Here is an 18,162-nt window from a genome sequence, read left to right on the forward strand (position 1 = left end):
CACAATACGGATGTACATGCAGGAAAATCGGTACCCACCTGTATCATGGTACAACTTAAAGAAAAGTCTCTTGGCGCCATGGCCGAAACCGAACAGGAAGTCGGCCATTTTGAATTAAACGTGTAATTTTGGCGCAATTTATGCCATTTTCACGTGTCGTACTTTAACGAACTCCTCCTAGCAGGATCGTCCGTTCGACATAAAACTCGCTCAGGAGACACAAAAGACGTTAACGATGAAAAGTTATAAAAATCAAAAAGTTTGACGCGCCGCGTCAAATTTCAATGTTAAACAGGAAGTGATACTAGTAGCTGATTGGTCGATATTTGATAGTTCCTATTTTCTGCAATAACTTTTGAATGGTTTTACATAAAGAGTCATGGGTGGTGTCATCGGACTTAGGTTTGAGTACTTGACCTTTATTGGTGAAAATTGCACGCGCGAGGGCCCGTTCATCGCTGCTTGCAGCTTTAATTGCTTTTGTTTTCCCCGACAGCTACGTGCGGCGCCCCCCCCGCGGTGGACCACGGCAGGCCGATGGGCGGCTCCAGACCCTCGTACCCCGTCGACTCCGTAGTGCGCTACCAGTGCGATGCAGGTTTCACGCAGCGCCACCTGCCTGTCATACGCTGCCTGGCGAGCGGCCAGTGGGAAGACCCACAGGTGGAGTGCACAGCAGGTGAGCTGAAAGGCATGCTGGGAAATATGGATTTACCAAACATGTCCTAAGAAAGGCTCCAGATTTCATTCACAAGGGTGATTCAAATGTCCACATTTTCTTGTCCAAAGGAAGAGAAAACAGGCTGGATAAATAAAATGCCAATGAAATGTTATTTAGTTTATGTTTCACGTATCTGACTCACTGGATCGCTAACGTTTGATAAACTGTAGCAACATACATTTATTTACCCCAATAATCGACATTTACTGGACCAGATGTACTTGTTGGACTTAAATAGGTCTTCAGTAGTCCTGATGTGTTTTTTTAACTAATGATGTTAAAATAATCAGAAATGATGTTAGTTAGCGTTTGGTTGGCATATTTGATTTACTGGCTAGCCTCCTAATTGAATTAAGTTTTATTTAAGTAGCATCTATTGCAATGAAAATAGTCTCTGCGTGGTTTCCAGAGACTAGAACTCTCCTTTAAGGGGGGAAAAACCTGGATCAGGACCTGGATTTTAAGGGGCGACCCTAATACACCTTTTCCAACAAACCGGTTCCAGGGCTGGTTCTGGTTCACAACTCATTCAACTTGGAACCAGCTGAGAACCGGTTTGTCAGTTACATCTCTACAAACGTCAGTTACGTCTCTGCAAACGTCAGTTACGTCTCTAACGTCAGTTACGTCTCTGCAAACGTCAGTTACGCCTCTAACGTCAGTTACGTCTCTGCTAACGTCAGTTACGTCTCTGCAAACGTCAGTTACGTCTCTAACGTCAGTTACGTCTCTGCTAACGTCAGTTACGTCTCTGCAAACGTCAGTTACGTCTCTGCAAACGTCAGTTACGTCTCTAACGTCAGTTGTCAGTTACGTCTCTGCAAACGTCAGTTACGTCTCTAACGTCAGTTACGTCTCTGCTAACGTCAGTTACGTCTCTGCTAACGTCAGTTACGCCTCTGCAAACGTCAGTTACGTCTCTAACGTCAGTTGTCAGTTACGTCTCTGCTAACGTCAGTTACATCTCTACAAACGTCAGTTACGTCTCTGCAAATGTCAGTTACGTCTCTGCTAACGTCAGTTATGTCTCTGCAAACGTCAGTTACGTCGCTGCGTTAGCGTGAAAGTTGCAGCAACAACAAGGTATCTGCTCTAACAGGACTTGGTCCTCGTAGCTCCTCCGTGGACACATCTCTAAAAGACAGGTTGTCTCCTCCTTCTCCCATGATGCTTTGCTGCATCCAGATTCATTCTTATCTGAAAATGTCTCCGTCTCCCAGTCTTGCTGTTGCCGTTGGTCTTAATAACTCCACCCCCTCCGCTTACGTAGAGTAAGAGTTGGTGCTGCCTTGGAAGCAGTTCTTCTGGCCCGGAGCCAGTTCTTGGTCAGTGGAAACAGAAAGCCTGGTTCCAAACTCAGCAATTCAATTCAATTCAATTCAATTCAATTTTATTTATATAGCGTCTTATGCAACAAAAGTTGTCTCTAGATGATTTCCAGAGATCCAGAACATAAACCCCCGAGCAATTATTACATAAACAATGGCAGGTAAAAACTCCCATAGTGGGAGAAAAACCTTAAGCCAAACAGTGGCAAGAAAAACTCCCCTTTAGGAGAAAAGAAACCTTGAGCAGGACCTGGATCATAAGGGGGGACCCTCCTGCTGAAGGCCAGACTGGGGGTCAGGGACGGTCAGGGAGCGCAGGCCAGCACGCAGCTCCCGAAGCTCCGGCCCAATCAGCAAGCCCCAGGTTGGGGTGCAGGGTCGGGGAAAGGTTGAGAAGGGACAGGGACAGGGCCAGGGAGAGGAGTCTTGACGGACAAATTTCTCCCCCGCCGGACTGGGCTGTTACCCTGACCGGGCCGTTACCCTGCCCCTCTCATTCCCACGCTGCAGGATCCGGTGTTTTGCATTCAGAGATGCTCTTCGCCACTGGCAGAGAATGCTGCACCATGAACAAAAGAGAAAAAAGAGAAGAAAAGGGGGGCCAGCACAAGAAACTACAGGAGTGACTCTAACACACTAGAGTTTACACTACCTAGAGAGCACTGGCCCAGAACCAGAACCAGGACCAGCCCTGGAACTGGTTTGGTGGAAAAGGGCTGCTGCCACAAGCACGTTTCCACACTAGTGAGCATGTGAAGTGGGTTTACGCTGGTTAAGTGGGTGAAGATGTAACGTGGATGGAGTCTCGTTTATATGATGTCATCGGTATCTTCTCTCCACAGCTAGCGCCAGCGCTAACAGGCTACACAAAAGGTCCCTCAGGAGAAGAAGTAAAGGCGTCAGCAGCCGAGCAGAGCAGAGGAAGCAGCCCTGAGGAGGACGACGAGGACAAACCGCAGCGCCTCAGAGGAACAGACACAACGCAAACTTCCAGCCTAAAGCATAGCTCCCTCTCTGTATATACACGAAAGCACATTTAGACGTTGAAATGAACAAAGTGTCACCACCACCCTCTGAAGGCTGATCTTTTTTGTCTTTATAGTTTTTAAATTATATTCCAGGTTTAGGTTTTCTAGTTAAACAGACACAAAACTCAAAACAGGCGAACAACAACACTAAACCTCCAAAACATCAGTCTGGTGAGGGGTTTTACCAGCATCTTAAGGGTTTTTACCAGTCTGGTGAGGGTTTTTACCAGTCTGGTGAGGGTTTTTACCAGCATGGTGAGGGTTTTTACCAGTCTGGTGAGGGTTTTTACCAGTCTGGTGAGGGTTTTTACCAGCATGGTGAGGGTTTTTACCAGTCTGGTAAGGGTTTTTACCATCATGTTAAGGGTTTTTACCAGTCTGGTAAGGGTTTTTACCAGTCTGGTAAGGGTTTTTACCAGTCTGGTAAGGGTTTTTACCAGTCTGGTGAGGGTTTTTACCAGTCTGGTGAGGGTTTTTACCAGCATGGTGAAGGTTTTTACCAGTCTGGTGAGGGTTTTTACCAGTCTGGTAAGGGTTTTTACCAGCATGGTGAAGGTTTTTACCAGTCTGGTGAGGGTTTTTACCAGCATGGTGAGGGTTTTTACCAGTCTGGTGAGGGTTTTTACCAGCATGGTAAAGGTTTTTACCAGCATGGTGAGGGTTTTTACCAGCATGGTGAGGGTTTTTACCAGTCTGGTGAGGGTTTTTACCAGTCTGGTGAGGGTTTTTACCAGCATGGTAAGGGTTTTTACCAGCATGGTGAGGGTTTTTACCAGCATGGTGAGGGTTTTTACCAGTCTGGTGAGGGTTTTTACCAGCATGGTAAGGGTTTTTACCAGCATGGTGAGGGTTTTTACCATCATGTTAAGGGTTTTTACCATCATGTTAAGGGTTTTTACCAGCATGGTGAGGGTTTTTATCAGTCTGGTGAGGGTTTTTACCAGTCTGGTAAGGGTTTTTACCAGCATGTTAAGGGTTTTTACCAACATGTTAAGGGTTTTTACCAGCATGGTAAGGGTTTTTACCAGTTTGGTGAGGGTTTTTACCAGTCTGGTAAGGGTTTTTACCAGTCTGGTAAGGGTTTTTACCAGCATGGTGAGGGTTTTACCAACATGGTAAGGGTTTTTACCAGCATGGTGATGGTTTTTACCAGCATGGTGAGGGTTTAACCAACATGGTGAGGGTTTTTACCAGTCTGGTAAGGGTTTTTACCAACATGGTGAGGGTTTTTACCAGTCTGGTGAGGGTTTTTACCAGTCTGGTAAGGGTTTTAACCATCATGTTAAGGGTTTTTACCAGTCTGGTAAGGGTTTTTACCAGTTTGGTGAGGGGTTTTACCAGTCTGGTAAGGGTTTTTACCAGCATGGTGAGGGTTTTTACCAGTTTGGTAAGGGTTTTTACCAGCATGGTGAGGGTTTTTACCAGTCTGGTGAGGGTTTTTACCAGCATGGTGAAGGTTTTTACCAGTCTGGTAAGGGTTTTTACCAGCATGGTGAGGGTTTTTACCAGTTTGGTAAGGTTTTTTACCAGTCTGGTGAGGGTTTTTACCAGCATGGTGAGGGTTTTTACCAGTCTGGTAAGGGTTTTTACCAGTCTGGTGAAGGTTTTTACCAGCATGGTAAGGGTTTTTACCAGTCTGGTGAGGGTTTTTACCAGTCTGGTGAAGGTTTTTACCAGCATGGTGAGGGTTTTTACCAACGTGGTGAGGGTTTTTACCAGCATGTTAAGGGTTTTTACCAGCATGGTGAGGGTTTTTACCAGCATGGTGAGGGTTTTTACCAGCATGGTGAGGGTTTTTACCAGCATGGTGAGGGTTTTTACCAGCATGGTGAGGGTTTTTACCAGTCTGGTGAGGGTTTTTACCAGCATGGTAAGGGTTTTAACCAGCATGGTGAGGGTTTTTACCAGCATGGTGAGGGTTTTTACCAGCATGGTGAGGGTTTTTACCAGCATGGTGAGGGTTTTTACCAGCATGGTGAGGGTTTTTACCAGCATGGTGAGGGTTTTTACCAGCATGGTAAGGGTTTTTACCAGCATGGTGAGGGTTTTTACCAGCATGGTGAGGGTTTTTACCAGCATGGTGAGGGTTTTTACCAGCATGGTGAGGGTTTTTACCAGCATGGTGAGGGTTTTTACCAGTCTGGTGAGGGTTTTTACCAGCATGGTAAGGGTTTTTACCAGTCTGGTGAGGGTTTTTACCAGCATGGTGAGGGTTTTTACCAGCATGGTGAGGGTTTTTACCAGCATGGTGAGGGTTTTTACCAGCATGGTGAGGGTTTTTACCAGCATGGTGAGGGTTTTTACCAGCATGGTGAGGGTTTTTACCAGCATGGTAAGGGTTTTTACCAGCATGGTGAGGGTTTTTACCAGTCTGGTAAGGGTTTTTACCAGCATGGTGTTTTGTTGTGGGTATGTTTCTATCCCAGGCCTCAGCGATCATCAAACCTGCCGATTGTGCTGGTGATGGAGGATGTAGATACAGAATGTAACATGGATTTCTATCTGGGAACAAAGACACTTTGTCGGCCTTCATTCATCACAACCTCAGCTCTGACAAACCACCTGCAGCAGACCAACGGACCAGAAACAGTCTTTTAACTTCCTGTTGTGTGAAAGCAAAATAAAAATCATCTGATCGTGGGACTTTTTTCACAAAACACCAGCATTTTACCTCATTTGTTTGAGCAATCGAGAAATAGGAAAACCTGCCGGTCCTCTACCGGCCACCAGGGTCTGGTTCTAGTCCTGGTTTCAGTTCTAGTCCTGGTTTCAGTTCTACTAGTCCTGGTTTAAGATGGTTAAGGTCCAGGTCCAGGTCCAGGTCCAGACCAGCATCCTCCACCACCAGACAGATGGTTTTTATTTACTCTTCACCTAAAGACAGGATTAAAAGTTGTGGTTCTAACGTTTGTGACGACCGTGACGACCGTGACGACGGAGCCGGACGGTTCGGTGACGGACCTGGATGGGAATAATCAGCACTGATGCACTTTGGAGTCTTGTTGATCCTCTGAATCCAGATTAAAGAGAATAAAACAACAAGAGCGGCTCCTTCCTGTGTCAGCGCCGCCGGTACCAGCTCGGTACCAACACGGTACCAGCTCGGTACCAGAATGAATGAATGAATGAATTTATTTAGAACATGTATATAAAAAAATAAAAGTAAAAATAAACAGTAACATCTTCATATGCAGGTTTGAAAAAGGAGTAGGAAGAAGTTTACAATTTTTCATAGTTCCTACCCCTTTATAACTCTATGAATTTACATTATTGCTATTATTATTTCTACACAATATCCATATAAATATAGTCTATATCAATACCACGTAAACATGCCTATTACTACATAATTATCCATATAAGTATATAGAAAATATAAATAATACATAAATATTATATCCATATATAGAAAATACAAATATTATATCAATCTATATAAATATACACTATATAAACTACATAAATATCCCTATAAATATATATATGTAACATACATAATAATGTATAACATATATTACATAATTATAACTATCCCTCTCAACATATAATACATTACTGTTACTCCGCTGCTGCTCCACCAATCACAGAGCACCACCTCAGAGGACCCGGTGGACCTGCCCAGAACCGGCTGGTGCCGCCCGGTCAGGGCGCCCTTTGGCAAGGCAGTGGCGGCTGCTCCGGCCCCCGGACCGGTCTGTGGCTCTGAGCTATAAATGCTAGTTGAGTCCTTTAGCTAACGCGGAGGGGGCGGAGCCAGCACAGGACGGAGCCAGGACCCTCACAGGAGACGTGGGGGAGTTAAAAGTTCTTGAAAGTTCTTGAAAGTTCTTGAAAGTTCTTGAAAGTTCTTAAAAGTTCTTAAAAGTTCTTAAAAGTTCTTGAAAGTTCTTAAAAGTTCCTAAAAGTTCTTAAAAGTTCTTAAAAGTTCTTAAGAGTTCCTAAAAGTTCTTAAAAGTTCTTGAAAGTTCTTAAGAGTTCCTAAAAGTTCTTAAAAGTTCTTGAAAGTTCTTGAAAGTTCTTGAAAGTTTTTGAAAGTTCCTAAAAGTTCTTAAAAGTTCTTGAAAGTTCTTAAGAGTTCCTAAAAGTTCTTAAAAGTTCTTGAAAGTTCTTAAAAGTTCTTGAAAGTTCTTAAGAGTTCCTAAAAGTTCTTAAAAGTTCTTGAAAGTTCTTGAAAGTTCTTGAAAGTTTTTGAAAGTTCCTAAAAGTTCTTAAAAGTTCCTAAAAGTTCTTAAAAGTTCCTAAAAGTTCTTAAAAGTTCCTAAAAGTTCTTAAAAGTTCTTGAAAGTTCTTGAAAGTTCATTAAAGTTCTTAAAAGTTCTTAAAAGTTCCTAAAAGTTCTTAAAAGTTCTTGAAAGATCTTGAAAGTTCTTGAAAGTTCTTAAAAGTTCTTAAAAGTTCCTGAAAGTTCTTAAAAGTTCCTAAAAGTTCTTAAAAGTTCTTAAAAGTTCTTAAAAGTTCTTGAAAGTTCTCAAAAGTTCCTAAAAGTTCTTGAAAGTTCTCATTCACGGGTCTGCAAAGGACGACGGGTCTTCTCAGTTCTGGTTCTGGAGGACGGGGCAGATCGTGGAGCTGCGGCGCCGCCCGGTGGATGAAGAGGGTTCTGCATGTGTGGAGTCTGAAATAAAAACACTTCCCAGGAGACTCAAGGTCATCCAAGGTCATAAAAAAATAAAACATTTCAGAAGCGAATACCGGTAACTACTAACATGGCTAACATGGCTAACCCACCAGGTGGTGCTAATGTGGCTAACCTGCCGGGTGGTGCTAATGTGGCTAACCCGCCGGGTGGTGCTAATGTGGCTAACCCGCCGGGTGGTGCTAATGTGGCTAACCCGCCGGGTGGTGCTAACGTGGCTAACCCACCAGGTGGTGCTAATGTGGCTAACCCGCCGGGTGGTGCTAACGTGGCTAACCCGCCGGGTGGTGCTAACGTGGCGGTATCGCAGGTGGTCCGTGAAATTGTAAATGGAAAACAATAATAATTTAAAATTAATTTATTCTTTAGATTCAATTTACTTTCCATTTACTATTCATTTTTTAAATAATTACCGATCCAAATGATGTCATGATGGAGATTCTTCCAAGCCTCATGTCACCACCGCACCAGTCACTCCATCTTGGGACCAGAAGCAAATAAGGGAAACAATTGGACTGTGTCTCTCTCTGCAGGTGGTCGTGGGTGGCTTGTAGCTTGCATTACGGAGCACAAGTCTTTCCCTGACCCTGCACCCCAACCTGGGACTTGCTGATTGGGCCGGAGCTTCGGGAGCTGCATGCTGGCCTGCGGTCCCCACCCCTGGTCATCCTGTTGCTGCTTCCACCTGCCTGCTGTGCTGTTGCCGTCCCTGACCCACCAGTCTGGCCCTCGGCAGGAGGGTCCCCCCTTATGAGCCTTGTCCTGCTCAAGGTTTCTTCCTCCTAAAGGGGAGTTTTTCCTTGCCACTGTTTGGCTTAAGGTTTTTCTCCCACTAGGGGAGTTTTTACCTGCCATTGTTTATGTAATAACTGCTCGGGGGTCATGTTCTGGGTCTCTGGAAAGCGTCTAGAGACAACTCTGTTGTATTAGACGCTATATAAAAAAAAAAAAATTGTTTCTTTGCATGACTTCAAGCCCTGCTTGCAGAATCTAGCAAGCCTAAAATCAAGTGACTTTACATAAACATTGTGAAAGATTCGTGTTCGTTTGTCTGGTGAACCAGAAGAAAAACTAGTGGAGCTAATAGAACGTCTTGTGCGAGAGCCCACCTCGCATTCAGATGAAGTTCATATCATCAGCCGACACAGCAAACAATCTTTGTCGTTTCTGACCTGAAGACGAACAGTGCTGCACATTGAAGCAGAATCTTGCGTAGTAGATGGATCTGATGTTGATTTCTGTAAGAGGTTCTGTACCAGGGGTAACTTTCCAGTCAAGGTCCCACGGAAACCAGTGCAGCTTTTAAGGGGAGTACTTAGCACACCGCACACACCACCATGTTTCATTGGGTCATCAATCCTCCACCCTCTTTTTTTTTTTAACCACTACTTCTAGAACATTTCATTAAAATCAAAATACATATACTAAATCATATTCTATTATCACAAAACTTCCATTAATCAAAATATTGTGAAAACCAATCTCCAAGAATATTCTGAATGCCAGAATTCTCTGTTAGCTCCTCAGAAAGAGTTCTGAGACCTGATAGGGCCCTAGTCATGGACCCATCTGGAGCTATTATTTGGGATAAATACACAACAGTCCTGTCCAAAATGTGCACATACTCCTCCGCTCTGGGCAAGCAAAAAATCTAACGCCATACGATTTTGATAAGCCATAAGTGAAGTTGCTGCCAACTGTTCATGCAAACCAACTATAGCGTCCCTCGTCATATTATTAAGGCGTTGTACGTTGAAATGGATATAATTTATGCGATCTACATTCTTATTCACTGTAATTGTTGGGATGACAGATTCGAATCCTGAAGCCACCTGATCAACCAATTACTATTAATCAGGGACCCCCCTAGGCACTCCTATGGCATCGATATAAGTTGGAGAATCCCCATAAAGATCGAATACATCCCGTTTGAGTCTGTTCATGGGATGTACATGGGTTTGCCATTCCAGAATATCAGAAACGGATGCATTGACTACAGTAACAGGTGCCACTAATGATAATAGAGTACACACACCAATCCAATCAGAGGGTAGAGTGTTCAAAAGTCTCTGTCCACCACAGTACCAATAAACATCTGATCGTGCAAAAGATAGTTCAGTGGCATTTTTCCATGTGGACACATCAGTTATCCTAACGCACCAATCATACGGGATATGACCCACTATGGTACCATATTCACCATGTCGCACCATACACATGTGATTGTTTTTAACAGGGGTAAATATAGGCGGAATTGCATTTATTGGATAAGATAAGATAAGATAATCCTTTAATAGTCCCACAGAGGGGAAATTTGCAACAGAGGGGAAATTTGCAGAAAGAGGATATGGTTTCTCCAAATGAGAGCATGCTGTTGGGGGATTTTCGGTTAGACATAAGTAAAGCATGCAGTCTGTCTCATTCTCGGAAAAGGGTGATGGGACTGTTAATAATGTGGGTCAAGCTCGGGAACATGCAACACAGTTGTTAACAGAAAGCCAATTTCACAGCAGAAGTTATCCAATTCAACCACACATTTTCTTCTGTATAACCAGTTTCAATCTTAGTTAATGTTTTATATGAAATCTCTTTTACGCTCTGGGCTATATACATGTATATATCAAAACCAGCACTGGATATATCTGCTTCTACAGGACCTTCAATCACATTAATTTCAAACATCCCCAACATATCTTCCCCTTTAATCCATACTCCTAACACATAGAGCCCATAATCTGACCATGTAGGGTCTCTAAGAGTTATGATCAATGGATTCAATTCAATTCAATTCAATTTTATTTATATAGTGGGAGAAAAACCTTAAGCCAAACAGTTGCAAGGAAAAATCCCCTTTAGGAGGGAAGAAACCTTGAGCAGGACCAGGCTCATAAGGGGGGACCCTCCTGCCGAGGGCCAGACTGGTGGGTCAGGGACGTCAACAGCACAGCAGGCAGGTGGAAGCAGCAACGGGATGACCGGGGGTGGGGACCGCAGGCCAGCGTGCAGCTCCCGAAGCTCCGGCCCAATCATCAAGTCCCAGGTTGGGGTGCAGGGTCTGGGAAAGTTTGAGAAGGGGTAGGACCAGGGAGAGGAGTCCTGACGGACAAACCTCTCCCCCGCCTGCCCGGGCCGTTACCCTGCCCCTCTCACTCCCACGCTGCAGGTTCCGGTGTTGTGCATTCAGAGATGCTCTTCGCCACCGGCAGAGGATGCTGCACCATGTAAAAAAGAGAAAAAAGAGAAGAAAAGGGGGGGCCAGCACAAGAAACTACAGGAGCGACTCTAACACACTAGGGTTTACACTACCTAGAGATTTACCAACACCAGCTAGAGGTTTACTAAACACTAACTATAGGCTTTACTAAACAGAAAGGTTTTAAGTTTAGTTTTAAAGGTGGAGGTGGTGTCAGCCTCCTTAACCAAGATTGGAAGTTGGTTCCATAGTAATGGTGCCTGATAGCAGAACGCCCGCCCTCCAAATCTACATTTAGATACTCTAGGAACTACGAGTAAACCTGCACTCTGAGAGTGGAGAGCTCTGCCAGGAACATAAGGCACTATCAGGTCTTGCAAATACTGCGGAGCTAAGCCGTTTTGGGCTTTATACGCAAGTAATAAAATTTTTAATTGGATTCTGAATTTTACGGGTAGCCAATGGAGCGACGCTAACACTGGAGAGACGTGGTCTCTCCTGCTGATTCCTGTCAGTACTCGTGCTGCTGCATTCTGGATCAGCTGGAGCCTATTCAGCAAATTACTTGGACATCCTGCTAACAACACATTGCAGTAATCCAGTCTAGAAGATACAAACGCATGAACTAGTTTTTCTGCATCACTCTGCGAGAGGATTTTCCTAATTTTTGCAATATTAGATGGAAAAATGCTATTTCACAAACCTGATTAACATATGGTTTAAACGACAAATCCTGATCGAAAACAACACCAAGGTTTCTCACAGTTGCACTGGAAGCCATCGCAACACCATCTAATTCCTTTAGATGAATTTTAGATACAAATGGAAGGTTGGAAATTGGCCTATAATTAGCTAAGGTGTCTGGGTCAAGAGAAGGTTTTTTAAGTAAAGGTTTAATTACTGCCACTTTGAAAACCTGTGGTACATATCCTAAACTTAGGGATAGGTTGATTTGGTCCAGTATTGTTGCACCAATAAGAGAAAAAACATTTTTGAATAGTCGAGTCGGGATGGGGTCTAACATACATGTGGTAGACTTAGCTCTATTGACGAGTGAGGTCAGCTCAAGGAGGTCTATAGGATCAAAACAGTCTAGAGACAAGTCAGAGCCTAGGGAAGTCGCTAAAGCTGAAGAAACACCTACAACCGGCTGGTTGATTTCTTCTCTAATTCTCGTGATTTTACTGTTAAAGAAGCTCATAAAGTCTTCACTACTGAGAGCTGCAGGAATGCACGGCTCAACAGAGTTGTGACTCTTTGTCAGCCTGGCTACAGCGCTGAACAGAAAACGTGGGTTACTTTTGTTATCCTCTATCAACGTTGAATAATAAGCTGTTCTGGCTTTGCGAATGGCTTTTTTATTTACTATTAGAATATCTTTCCATTCACGATAAGAGTCTACAGACTTACAAGAGTACCACTTCCTTTCCATTTTACGCACGTTTTGTTTCAACATGCGGATATCTGAATTATACCAGGGAGTTAAGCTCCTGTGGCTAGAAACCCTCCTTTTCAAAGGAGCAACTTCATCTAAAGCTGAATGCAACAAATCAGCAGTGTTACTAGCAAGGAAATCAACATCTGCAGAGGTAGAACCCAGGTCACTGGCCTCGACTACATCACTATTTCGCACTGTCGTAAGATAAGCAATGGCCTCCCTAAATTTAACAATAACTTCATCAGACAAACATCTGCTAAAATAATACCTCCTATTTTGCACTTCAACATCAACAAAATTAAATTCAAACGTTATTAAGTAATGGTCGGATAAAAGAGAGTTTACAGGTGACACCAACAGACCATCAGTTTCAACACCGTAGGTGAGAACGAGATCGAGAGTATGATTAAAACAGTGCGTCGGTTTATCCACTTTTTGTGAGATACCCATTGATTCTAGAAGAGAATCGAAGGCTAATTTAAGATTATCGCTTTCAACATCCATATGAATATTAAAATCACCCACTATGATGAATTTATCTGTGCTGATCAATAATCCAGAAAGGAAATCTGAAAATTCAGACAAAAACTCTAGATACGCACCAGCAGGGGGCCGATACACTACCACTAACACAACTGGCTTCTCTGATTTCCAGCTCGGAAATTTCAGACCAAGCATGAGGCTTTCAAATGTATTATAGTTGCACTTAGGTTCAATTTTTGTTTGGAGACCGGAGTTATAAATTGCTGCGACTCCTCCGCCTCGGCCCGTGCTTCTAGGAATGTGATGATTAAAATAGCCGGGCGGAGTCGATTCATTCAAACTAACATACTCTTCCTCCTGTAACCATGTTTCTGTTAAGCAGAAAATATCACTCCTACTCTCTGTAATTATATCATTTACTAACAGAGACTTAGAGCTTAACGATCGTATATTTAGTAATCCGCATCTAATTTTTCGGTCTGTAATTGGTACCAAATGTACATTGGTTTTAATTGTTACAAGATTATTTTGGTTAACGCCTCTATAACGCTGCACCTGGTGAACTTTTTGAGGGCGGGGAACTCCAACCACTTCTACCTGGTTAGATTCGCCAATATCATGTAATCCTACAGTTTTAGAGTTGCTAATTACATAATGCAATCCTACAGTTTGATTGGCAGGCGTTGGTCCTCGAGAAGCAGCAGAGAAGCGTGTAAGACTGCGGCTCTGCATCCTGGCCTGGACCCTGGATTGTCAGGGGGAGTGTCTTATAACATTGGCCAGATTTCTAGAAATAAGAGCTGCACCATCCCGGGTGGGATGAATGCCGTCTCTTCTAATCAGACTGGGCTTTCCCCAGAACGTCTCCCAATTGTCAATAAAGGCCACGTCGTTTTCTGAACACCACCGATACAACCAGCGACGGAGCGAGAGCATGCGACTAAACATGTCATCGCTGGTCAGATTGGGGAGGGGACCAGAGAAACCTACGGAGTCCGACATGGTTTTGGCGTAGTTACACATCGAGACAATATTCATTTTGGTCACTTCCGACTGGCGAAGACGGGAGTCATTAGCTCCGACATGGATGATAACTTTACCATATTTACGATTACCCTTTGCCAGTAGCTTCAAATTTGCTTCAATGTCGCCTGCTCTGGCCCCCGGAATGCATCTAACTATGGTCTCTGGAGTCGGCCTCACATGCCGGACTATGGAGTCGCCAATCACCAGGGTCGGTTTCTCAACGGGTGTGTCGCTGAGTGGGGAAAATCGGTTAGACACATGAAGTGGGTGGTGGTGTTCCGTGAGCCCTTTAGGACTACACTTCCTCCGAACCGTCATCCACTGGCCCTGACTGGCCGGCTGCTCGGGAGCTGCAGGGGAGCGGCTAGCAGCTGCTGCTACAGGCCGGTCCGCCGCTAGCTTAGCCGGGTTAGCTGAGGAGGCTATCGGACTATGGTCAAATTGGCAGAACCGGACCTCTAACTGACTGAGCCTCGCCTCCAGTCCTGCAAATAAACTACATTTTAAGCACTTACCGTCTTCACTAAAGGAGGCAGAGGAATAACTAAACATTTCACACACTGAGCAGCAAACAGGTGAAACGGTGGGAGACGGAGAGCCCATGCTAAGATGCTAACGGAGGCTAACGGACAGAAATGTATCGGTGATTGGTGACAGTGAAAGTTACGGAAGAGAAAATGAGCGAGTGTTGAAATAAAGACAGTAATGTACCAGATATAGTGCTATTTTACCAGAAAACAATCTAAGTTAAATCTAGTGGCCAGTGATAGTCTGGACCCGTGTCGAGGTCCAATCACAGTTCTCAGCTAATCGGGGAAATATTAAGATCAACACGTGTGGAATAATACATCAGTTATTATTGTTGTTATCTGTATAGTTGAAGATAATCAACATACTCCTGATCAAGATGTTTCCATTTATTTTATTTAATTCTCAACCTTTATAAATCACTCCAAAATTAATTAGCTCCGAATACCAAATATATATTTACCTGTGTATGTATAAGTCCCTGCATTCCAAAAAAACTCTTGAATAAAATAGGAAGGAGGCTTGGGTGGCCTGTAGACTGTGATACATAAAACAGGTGGATTGATACAAACAAAATAATGATGCTCAAATGAAGAATAATTGTTTAAAGAAATTGTCTTAGTTACAATTGAGCTATTAACACAAGATAATCAAAATACTGTTGATCAAGATGTTTCCATTCAATTTATTTCATCCACAAACTTTATAAATCACTGCAAAAACAATTAGCTCCAATTACCAAATATATATATGTATATATATAACTCACTGTAGTCCAAAGTCAAAGTGAATTTCACCTCACAAAAAAAGGTAAATTATATTATTATGGCAGTTTTAAAAGCACATACATCTTTTATGTTTAAAAAAATAAAAAAATTCTATATCTTTATTTTATTTCCCTCAACCCCCAAGTTTTTCTGGCACCATTTAAGACTCTTCTTGAAGCAGTACCACATCTGACCAGGTGGGGGACATCTAGATCCACTGGTGAGTGGGGATCAATCAGCCGATCAGCCAATCATTTCAGGACACTTCCAGCCAATCAGCCACTGGGAGGCGGACCCGACTGCACCCCAACCTTTGTTCCAGGGTAGCTCTAATAGTTACGGTGTTTCCATGGCAACCAGCCGGGTCAGCCAAGCTAAAACAGGTCTGGGATTGACACAAGGTGGGCGTGTCCCGTCCGTCTTCCCAGACCTGTTCTTTCTCTCACTTCTAATGAGCAAACAAGAAAATGAGAAAACGAGGAAACAGGCTCTTCAAGCTCTCTTCTGGACCGACTTCTCTTGTAACACGACTTCGTCTCGTGATCGCTGCCGCCATGAGTCAGACATGGTATTTTGTACATAGATTGTTTATCACACATCAGTCATCAGTATTTACAGGATTGTCTGAGACAACGATCCTGTCACATGATCAATCATCATTATCAATCATCACGAGTTACTGTTAGATCCTCATCTAGAAGCATCTTTCCTGGATTCACATTCACAGATCAGCCAACATTTTAATCTGGAACTGAAACGCCGAGACACGCTGGAGCTGAACGAGTCCCAGTCAGAGTCCACAAGTCCACAAGTCCGACAAGAATGTCAAATGCAAACAAGGCGGACGATGATACGATCTTCCAGGGGATGTTGACTCGCCTCAGGGTTCAGGGTCTGGTCACTCGTCCTCATCTAACCAACTCGGTGTCGTCACGGAAACCTCGAATGACATGATCTCTAGTGGGTCTGAGCTCTGAGTGTACACGTAAGGAAATAGCGCACCCGTGAACTTGTGCGTGAAGATTTTGAAGACTTCTTCAGAATCAGAATCAGAATTATGTTGTATTCCCTCGTCCCCGATTATCAGCATCCCCTCGTCGAAGTCCAGATAAACCGTGATCTTCTGGGGCGTCACCCCCTGCAGGTCTTGCCCTGAGCCCGATCCAGCCAACGCCTTGTATCTACCATCCTTGAGTGAAATCCTCCACCGCCGCTGCTTCGCTGGGTCGCCACCATCGGCTTCCAGCATTCCCACCTCCCAGTCAGCGTTGCATCCAACATCCACCTTCCATACGTGAATCCCTGACTTCACCCCTTCGGAGCCCAGGACGGTGCCGGGGAACCTGGTCCTCTCCGGGTTGTTCGGCAGCTCTCGCGACCCCCCGAATGTGACGCTCAGCAAGTCATCCGACACGACGAGCTCTGGGTCAGCGGTGTTTGGATCCAGGATCACGGGACTGTAGCGCACCATGTGGCTCATCTTCTTCCAGAGGTTGAAGGTCAGGTTGCCCAGATGTTTGGCCACATCTATCAAAGCCCCTGAAACCAGCTCCGGGTCTTTCAGAACCGGGCCCTGCTTGACTCTCCGGATCAGCACCTTGTGGTTGAGCAGCAGCGAGACGTCTCCGGCTCTCAGCTCCGTCTCCGTCGCTCTGATCGTGTCTGAAAGAGCATCCACGTCCCGGGTGAGAGCCTCCATCTTCTCCTGCACCGCCCGACTCTTCTGCTCCTCCTCCTCCCTCAGCGCCTCCATCCTCGCCTTCTCTTCCTCTTCCAGGAACTGGTGAAGCTTCTGAAACTGCTGCCGGATCTTGTTCTCGGTGTCCCGGGCCTGGACCGGGAGGTAGTCTGCCGTGTGGATGCAGTCCCGCCTCACCTGCTGGAAGAGCGTCAGCTTCTCCCGGAGGGGGGTCAGGCCTCTCTGCAGCCCCTGGCGGAGGTCCTGGGCCGCCTCGTTGATGGGTCTGAACCGGTGGTTGCTGTGAGTCCTGGAGTCCCGGCAGACCACGCAGACCGGCTCCTGGTGGTCCAGGCAGAAGATCTTGAGCTTCTCACCATGCAGGCTGCACATGTGCTCGGACCCTGCTGCCGCCCGCCGCTCCTCGTCCCGCGGAAAGGCCTCGCACAGGTTCTTCAGCGCCAGGTTGCGAGGAGGGTCGGTCCTTGATGACTTCCTCTTGCAGCATGGACACGGTCGTGTTTCCTTCTCCGCCCACCACGACTGGATGCAGGCCCGGCAGAAGCTGTGGCTGCACGACAGGATGACCGGGTCTCTGAAAATGTCGTGGCAAACGGGACACCAGAGGTCTTCCCCCGAGCTAGAGGCCATGTTCTCTCCGCTGGCGACGTTGACGGTTCAGACTGTCAGTTACTTTCACTTCTGAGCTGCAGCTTCTTCAGACGAGGCTGAGGGGGCTGAAGCAGGGTGAGTGCGAGGACGCCAATATCCCAGAGGCCCCAGCGGTGATCCTAACGGTCGCAGCGTTCTGACTTCAGCTACGTTGTTCGGCAGCGAGAGGATTTATATTGTCTGAGGGCGTCGTCAGTCAAGAATACGGAACGACTGGTTTCCTGGTGGAGTTAGAGTGGGCGGCGCTTCAGCAAAATCATGTGTGTGTGACTCACTTTACCAGACTTGTTTCCCGCATGTCTCAGAAGTGTTGACGGTGGTGCAGACTCCAGCTGGAACCAGTTTTTTCACATCAGAGATTTTTTTTCTTTACAGCTGTGTTCAAAGGTTGCATAACATTGATCAACTCAACCGTTGGTCACGTGAATAAAACTCAAACTCAAATTCTGAAACAGAAAACAAAGAAGAAAAAAAACCACACTGACCACTAAGGTCCAAATCCAGACCTTACGGTTCCTTCACTCTTCCGTCTATCCCATGAGTCAGCCGCCCATGCCCCTATCCCTCTAGCCCAGGGGTGTCCAACCCCCGGCTCTCGAGCCGCATGCGGCTCTTTTCCTGGTGTCATGCGGCTCTAGGAAGTGGGGGCAAAATATGCCACAAC

At 45.2% G+C, this 18,162-nt stretch overlaps 3 protein-coding genes across 3 annotated transcripts in view; 1 reads left to right on the plus strand and 2 right to left on the minus strand.

Moving 5' to 3' along the window:
- The window catches only part of LOC133444525 (aggrecan core protein-like), a 65,655-nt gene extending 62,400 nt beyond the window's left edge, over nucleotides 1–3,255 (plus strand). Inside the window, exons 18-19 of the mRNA XM_061722364.1 lie at nucleotides 497–679; nucleotides 2,892–3,255. Of these exons, the coding sequence (XP_061578348.1) occupies nucleotides 497–679; nucleotides 2,892–2,983 (275 nt within the window). The 3' untranslated portion in view covers nucleotides 2,984–3,255. The remainder of the gene's footprint in view (nucleotides 1–496; nucleotides 680–2,891) is intronic.
- A 10,343-nt stretch (nucleotides 3,256–13,598) lies between these two features.
- LOC133443674 (uncharacterized) lies at nucleotides 13,599–14,414 on the minus strand (the record flags this gene model as incomplete). The annotated part of the gene is made up of 1 exon (XM_061720804.1): nucleotides 13,599–14,414. A coding segment is annotated over one exon (816 nt), but the record flags the coding sequence as incomplete, so codon positions are not given.
- Nucleotides 14,415–15,861: 1,447 nt separating this feature from the next.
- On the minus strand, nucleotides 15,862–17,477 carry LOC133444526 (E3 ubiquitin-protein ligase TRIM35-like). The gene has a single exon (XM_061722366.1). The coding sequence runs from the start codon at nucleotides 17,475–17,477 to the stop codon at nucleotides 16,047–16,049; it is 1,431 nt and encodes a 476-aa protein (XP_061578350.1). The 3' UTR covers nucleotides 15,862–16,046.
- Nucleotides 17,478–18,162: the final 685 nt, after the last annotated feature.

Source organism: Cololabis saira, chromosome 5 (genome assembly GCF_033807715.1).
Source record: "Cololabis saira isolate AMF1-May2022 chromosome 5, fColSai1.1, whole genome shotgun sequence".
Lineage (NCBI taxonomy): Eukaryota > Metazoa > Chordata > Actinopteri > Beloniformes > Belonidae > Cololabis > Cololabis saira.